This window comes from Sapajus apella, unplaced genomic scaffold (genome assembly GCF_009761245.1).
Source record: "Sapajus apella isolate SASKATOON/1434 unplaced genomic scaffold, GSC_monkey_1.0 scaffold12, whole genome shotgun sequence".
NCBI classification, from domain to species: Eukaryota; Metazoa; Chordata; class Mammalia; order Primates; family Cebidae; genus Sapajus; species Sapajus apella.
This window is the reverse complement of record NW_022436952.1, coordinates 36,913,031-36,920,133: the sequence shown is the minus strand read 5'-3', so window position 1 is coordinate 36,920,133 and position 7,103 is coordinate 36,913,031. Positions and strand designations below refer to the sequence as shown.

At 43.7% G+C, this 7,103-nt stretch overlaps 1 protein-coding gene across 2 annotated transcripts in view; it reads right to left on the bottom strand.

The window, feature by feature from the left end:
• Nucleotides 1–307: 307 nt before the first annotated feature.
• TMIGD1 (transmembrane and immunoglobulin domain containing 1) overlaps nucleotides 308–7,103 on the bottom strand; it is a 24,949-nt gene continuing 18,153 nt past the window's right edge. The window contains exons 5-7 of one of the 2 annotated variants that reach the window (XM_032280984.1): nucleotides 3,080–3,183; nucleotides 1,184–1,224; nucleotides 308–690 (exon numbers count right to left, since the gene is read on the bottom strand). In XM_032280984.1, coding sequence (XP_032136875.1) covers nucleotides 687–690; nucleotides 1,184–1,224; nucleotides 3,080–3,183 — 149 coding nt within the window. In that variant the 3' untranslated portion in view covers nucleotides 308–686. The remainder of the gene's footprint in view (nucleotides 691–1,183; nucleotides 1,225–3,079; nucleotides 3,184–7,103) is intronic. The other variant, XM_032280985.1, reaches the window with a different exon arrangement.

Below are 7,103 nucleotides of genomic sequence, written 5' to 3'. Positions count from 1 at the left end.
TGCAGTGGTGCCATCACAGCTCACTGCAACCTCCACCTCTCAGGTTCAAGTGATTCTCCTACCTCAGTCTCCTAAGTAGCTGGGATTACAGGTGCACACCACTAAGCCTCGCTGTTTGCCTTTTTAGTAGAGATGGTTTTCACCATGTTGGCCAGGTTGGTCTTGAGTTCCTGGCCTCAAGTGATCTGCCTGCCTCGGCCTCCCAAAGCACTGGGATTTTAGGAGCTAACACACCTGGCACCTGGCATAACTGATATTTTTAATGTGTTTCTTCAGCAACTTAAAGTATTGATTACTCTGTTTGTTGCCTCCGTTTTTTTTTGTTGTTGTTTTTTTTTTTTTTTTTAGGTTTTGCACTGATTTGTGAGACCAAAGTATCTCCTACCCAGAAAAAAACACACTAAACTGTAAATGACTAACAACCTATTTAGAACAAATCTCAATTAATTAATGTAGACTTCAAAGAAAAGACTTAACGAAATCTTACTTTTCATTCTTAATAGCTCACTCCATAAAAGTGTTCCACAAATATATCAAATTGGTCATACCAACTACTGTTAAGTGATTAATGAAATATAAGTGACAGGAGTGAATTTAATGATAGCAATAAATACAGATGGGACTACATAAATTGCGGAGGTCCTGATGTAAAGCTCTCTCTTTGTAGTCGATGCATCTCATCTTTCTCATCTGAAATGAACAAAGAAATTAATTATCATGATGCTTACAGTAATAAGAAAAAAAATTCAAAACAAAACCCATACTCCCTGACAACATGCCTTTGTTCTTGTTACCTGCTACCCACTCCACGTATGCTAGAAACACTAAATGAAGCTGCAAAGAGAAGGCAGTATGAGGATGAAGGTGGCTCCTGGTCTTGTTGTAAAGGAGCATGGAGCAGTGGCTCCACCACGGCATTTGCATTGTGTGGCAATAAAATGCAGTTGCACAAGCATTGGGCAAACTTGAGACCAGGCTTAGGACCAAAGGTGTTTTCTGTTCTAGGGAACTTTTCAACCTGTCTTCCTCTAAAATGGAGGCAGATTTTCCTCTACCTTCTATTCTCCTCGGAACCCCTTCCCCTTCCAGCACCTCCCATCTCTGGAGTTTGTCTAGAGTGATGCATATCACTGCTATCCACCTGCTTATTAAAAAAGCATTGGTCCCAACCTAGAGTACTTACAGAGCTGTTTCCCTGTGAGGGTCTTTATCCTTCACGCAGAGCTAAAAGCAAACATGGCAATAAATTAGCCTGCTTTTTAAGGCCCTGGAGAAATATTTTGAATGCATTAAGATGGCTCAGCGACAGGTGCTGTGGAAATATAGCCACCTCTGCACTGGCTCAGGTGTCATTTTGGGGGCCATACTAGTAATTTTTATTAAATGCAGAGAAGATGTAACTCTTAGTTAAGATGCTTCCAGGATCTTAGATAACTATTTATTTTTTTACCGAAGGAAAAAAAAAAAAAAAAAGTAGGCCAGGCACAGTGGCTCACACCTGTAATCCCAGCACTTTGGGAGGCTGAAGTGGGCAGATCACAAGGTCGAGATCGAGACCATCCTGGCCAATGTGATGAAACCCCATCTCTACTAAAAATACAAAAATTAGCTGGGCATGGTGGCTCATGCCTGTAATCCCAACTACTCGGGAGGCTGGGGCAGGAGAATTGCTTGAACCTGGGAGGCAGAGGCTGTGGTGAGCTGAAATCGGGCCACTGCACTCCAGCCTGGTGACAAGAGTGAGACTGTCTCAAAAAAAAAGAAAAAAGAAAAAGAAAAAGAAAAAAGAAGCCGGGCACAATGGCTCATGCCTATAATTCCAGCACTTTGGGAGGCTAAGGCAGACAGATCACGAGGTCAGGGGTTCGAGACCAGCCTGATCAATATGATGAAACCCGGTCTCTAGTAAAAATACAAAAATTAGCCAGGTGTGGTGGTGCACACCTGTAACCCCAGCTACTTGGGAGGCTGAGGCAGGAGAATTGCTTGAACCCGGGAGGCAGAGGTTGTGGTGAGCCAAGAGCGTGTCATTGCACTCCAGCCTGGGTGACAGAGGGAGACTCTGTCTCAAAAAAAGAAAAGAAAAAGAAAAAAATGATTTGTGGCTGAACATGGTGACTCGTGCCTGTAATCCTAGCACTTTGGGAGGCTGAGGTGGACTGATGGCTTGAGCTCAGGAGTTCAACATCAGCCTGGACAACATGGCGAAACCCTGTCTCTACAAAAAATGCAAAAATTAGCCAGGTGTGGTGGTGCATGCTTGTGGTCCTAGTTACTTGGGAGGCTGAGGTGGGAGGATCACTTGAACCCAGGAAGAGTTGAGGCAACAGTGAGCTGTGATCATGGCACAGTACTCCAGCCTGGGAAACAGAGTAAGACTCTATCTATCTCCAAAAAAAAAAAAAAGCTCTGGATTGGAATAGGGAGTGGAGTGAATTGCTTCTTGGGAGACATGGCTGCCCAGTTACTATGTGTTCCAAGGAGAATGCCCCTTGCTGAATGATGAACTCAGCCTTGGGCTTTCTGCCATATTTGCTTTCCTTTGGCACTGGATTAGCTGGCAGAGTCAAATGCATGGCGTTAACCTATGCATGCACATATTCTGAATTATGCCAACCAATGAGGATAACCACTTTATAATTCAAACCCCAGCCCACTGCATCCAGGGCATGTGGCCATAGTCCAGAGGTGAGCAGTCAATGCTGTCTTTTTCATGCAGATCTCTGAATCTAGAGCAGATGTTCCTCTCTATATTTATTTATTATACCACAGGTACCATAGCAACAATAAAGGGAAACTTAATAGGAAGGAAAATCAGCCCCAAATTCCCTACCCCTGACAACACAGCTATTTTCAATTCAGGCTTTGCCCATGTGCACTTCTCTTCTTTGTAAATCTGCACTCATAATATACATATAATTTTTATTCCCTTGAGCAACTGTATTTTAGAACACGTGGTAGAAAGACCAGATTCGACTTTGCCAAGAAGGGTTCCTAACTGAAGTCACTTGTATTTCTAGCTTTCTGCCTTTATTCAGATGACGGCTTTTTACCTAAATAGCTCAGAAAACTTAGATACCTTCATTATTTTCTTTCTTCTAGCAATCAGTCCAAAGCAGAATGTCAGAAAGACCACAACAGATGCAGCAATAATGGGCTCTGCTGGTACACTAATGGTTTTATCTGTTGGAAATACAAACACAGAGAATAAGAATGAACATTTACATACTTCCAATATGTCCCAGCCATAGTGCCTTGAACTTTACGTATATCATCCCCTTAATTAAATCTTCCCAACAATCTAGAAAGGTAGGTATTATTGTCCTCATTTCACAGGTGAGGAACCAGGGCCTTTAAGAGGTTAGAGTGCTTGTCCAAAGTCACAGAACTAGGCTGGGCGAGGTGGCTCATGCCTATAATTCCAGCACTTTAGGAGGCTGAGCTGGGCAGATCACTTGAGGTCAGGAGTTCAAGACTAACCTGCCTAGCATGATGAAACCCCATCATCTGTACTAAAAAAATATGCAAAAATTAGCTGGGTGTGGTGGCAAGTGCTGTAGTCCCAGCTACTTGGGAGACTGGCAGGAAAATTGCTTGATCCCAGGAAACAGGTTGCAGTGAGCCAGAGTCATACCACTGCACTCTAGTCTGAGGGACAGAGATAGACTCTCTCTCTCAAAAAAAAAAAAAAAAAAAAAAGTCACAGATCTAGTAAATGGCAGAGGTAAGTTTTGAATCCATTCCTTTGTGGAATAATAATATAAAATGAGTAACTCCCCTAAAACAAGTAGACCATTTTGGGCTTCCTTCACCCACAATTTTTGCCACACACAGAGCAGAAGCAGACTGAAGTCAATGGCTTTGCCTGCATTTTGAAAAGCTCAGAATATATTGGGAAGTATTCCAGAGGGTGGGGAACAAGAGGGAGGAAGGCTTTGAGAGCAAGAAGAGAAAAGGTGGAGAGCTTTCTGGATTAAGAAGGAGAGAGAGGTCTGTGGGCCTCAAAAGCAGTGGGGAGCCTTGTACCTACCTGTACTGTGATGGTACCCAAGCAGGTAACAAGTCATTATAGCAGGTGGCTGCAAAGTGCCTCTAGGGAAGTAGGACTCTAAGCATTAGCCTTCCTAACCTTGGCAAAGGTTTCTGCATCTCTCTAAAGGTCATGCAAGGACAGAGGGCCTACTTCTAACTTGGACTGGGAAGAGATCAGCAGCAACCACGACCACCTGGAAGTGAGAGCCCACTCTTCTATTTTTTGAACAGCAGGCAAACCAAGAGCTAGTTTTTGTTTGTTTGTTTGTTTGTTTTGAGATGGAGTTTCATTCTTGTTGCCCAGGCTGGAGTACAGTGATGTGATCTCAGTTCACTGCTGCAACCTATGCCTCCCGGGTTCAAGTAATTCTCCTGCCTCAGCCTCCTGAGTAGCTGGAATTACAGGCACATGCTACCATGCCCAGCTAATTTTTGTATTTTTAGTAGAGACGGGGTTTCACCATGTTGGCCAGGCTGGTCTCGAACTCCTGACCTCAGGTGATCTGCCTGCCTCGGCCTCCCAAAGTGCTGGGATTACAGGTGTGAGCCACCGCACCTGGCTGAGAGCTACTTTATTTATCAGTCACTACAGGCACAGTGCCTGTGTTTGCAGGCTTTCTAAGAGCTTATGAAAATATTTGAGACCCAGAAAAAAACGATTGGCCCCAAGATATGAAAAACATAGCAAAATTAATCAAATTTTAAGCATCTATAAAATGCAACCTGGTGTCAACTATAACCCAACTGTTATAATGTTTAAGCCTCAAGAACCAAATGAATAACTTATTTATAACAAAATTCAAAATCTAGACAAGTTATAAAGTTTCTTTCAAAAATTTTGTAGCTGAAAGCACATATAATGTGTTTTTTTTTTTTTTTTTGTAAATATATTTGATTCATGATATGGAATGAAACTCTCAAAAGCAAAAGTAAAAGCCAGGCAGGGTGGCACACCTGTAGTCCCAGCTACGTGGAACTACAGGTCCCAAGCCCAGGAGTTCAGGGCTATAGCACCCTGTGATTGCACCTATGAATAGCCACTCTTCTCTACCCTGAGCAACATAGTGACACCCTATTTTTTTTTTTTTTTTTTTGAGACACAATCTCACTCTGTCGCCCTGGCTGGAGTGTAATGGCTCGATCTCGGCTCACTGCAACCTCTGCCTCCTGGGTTCAAGCAATTCTCCTGCCTCCGCCTCCCAAGTAGCTGGAACTACAGATGTGCACCATCATGCCTGGGTAATTTTGTATTTTAGGTAGAGACAGGGTTTCACCATATGTTGGCCAGTCTGGCCTCGAACTCCTGACCTCAAGTGGTCTGCCTGCCTCGGCCTCTCAATGTGCTGGGATTACAGGTGTGAGCTATCACGCCTGGCCAACTGTTTTTTTTTTTTTTTTTTTTTAAGAGATGAAGTCTGGGTATGTCGCCCAGGCTGGTCTCAAACTCTGGACCTCTAACAATTCTCCCACCTGAGCCTCCCAAAGTGTTGCAATTACAGGCGTGACCCAGTGCGCCTGGCAGGATCCTGTTTCTTAAACATGCTTAAGGTCAACAAAGGTTTTTAAGTAACCTTGTGTAAGCCCCTGGATTCTGATGCTGCCCAACGAGGCGAAGGAGCTTCAGTCATGGCTTAAATAAAATTTTAGGCATTTAAAGGAAATTGAGCATGTGCTATTTATTGTACAATTGAGTTTGTGGATTGAGGTACAGTCAACGAATATTTACTGAGTGACTAATGTGTGTTAGGCGCTGTGTTCAGCTCTGCAGAAAATAAGACAGATGTGGAAGGCTCGTCTGCCTTCATGGAGCTCATATTCTAGGAGAGAGACAGACATTAAACAAGCAGATATTACAGATTAAGTATTAGAAAGGAAACAGGGTCATGAGACAGCAAGTGAGGGGCAAAAGCCAGGGAGGAGGGGAAGAAGCGACTTCAGATACATTTAATTTCAAAACCCAGTCCCTGTATACCTTAAGATTATGAAATAGGGTTTATCTCTTCTGTCCCCATAACTGTGTAACACACTAACCAATTATTATTATTATTTTTTTTTTTTATTTTTTTGGAGACAGGGTCTCATTCTGTCACCCGGGCTGGAGTGCAGTGGCGTGATCATGGTTCACTGCAGCTTCGGACCTCTAGGGCTTAAGAGATCTTCCTACTTCAGCCTCCTGAGTGGTTGAGACTACCAGTGCATGCCACCATACCCTGCTAATTTTTCTATTTCTTGTAGCGACAGGGTCCCACTATGTTGCCCAGGCTGTTTTAGAACTCCTGGGCTCAAGCGATCCTCTTGTCTTGCCCTCCCAAAGTGCTGGGATTACAGGTGGGAATCACCACACTCAGCCTGTAATTACCTTTTTTTTTATCATTTTCCTGCTCTGGATACTTTTGGGGACTACATGGATTAAACCTTTGCCCTGTCTTGGCTGGTTTCTAAAAATTATTCTCCTGAAGGTATGGGTCGTACCACTCCTATGGAGAAACTGCTCAGTGAGCCTTTTTCTGGTAAGCCCTGGTTCTGTACTAGTCAGCTCTGGGACACACCCAAGAGCCCTCACCTTACTGGGGAGCCCCTCCATTTGCAAGATGTCAAAACAAAGGGGAAGTAAAGGTGGGAAAATTAGGGAAAAAAATCAGAATTCAGTCACAGGTTGGAATATTTTTTCCAAGCCAGATAAAATGAAGCCACATGTGACAGCTCTTATTCTATAAACAAACTGAAGTAAACTACCTTACCCATTGGCTTGCTTTGGATTCCAAATTTCTGTTGAAAGTGACTTTGGTCTGGGCATGGTGGCTCATGCCTGTAACCCCAGCACTTTGGGAAGCAGAGGTGGCAGATTGCTTGAGCCCAGGAGTTCAAGACCAGCCCGGTCAACATGTCAAGACCTCGTCTCTACAAAAAAAATTTTCTTAATTAGCTGGTTGTGGTGGCATGCACCTGTCCCAGCTATTCAGGAGGCTGAGGTGGGAAGATTTTTTGAGCCCAGGAGGATGAGGCTGCAGTGAGCTATGATTATGCCACTGCACTCCAGCCTGGGTGGCAGAGTGAGACCCTGTCTCAAA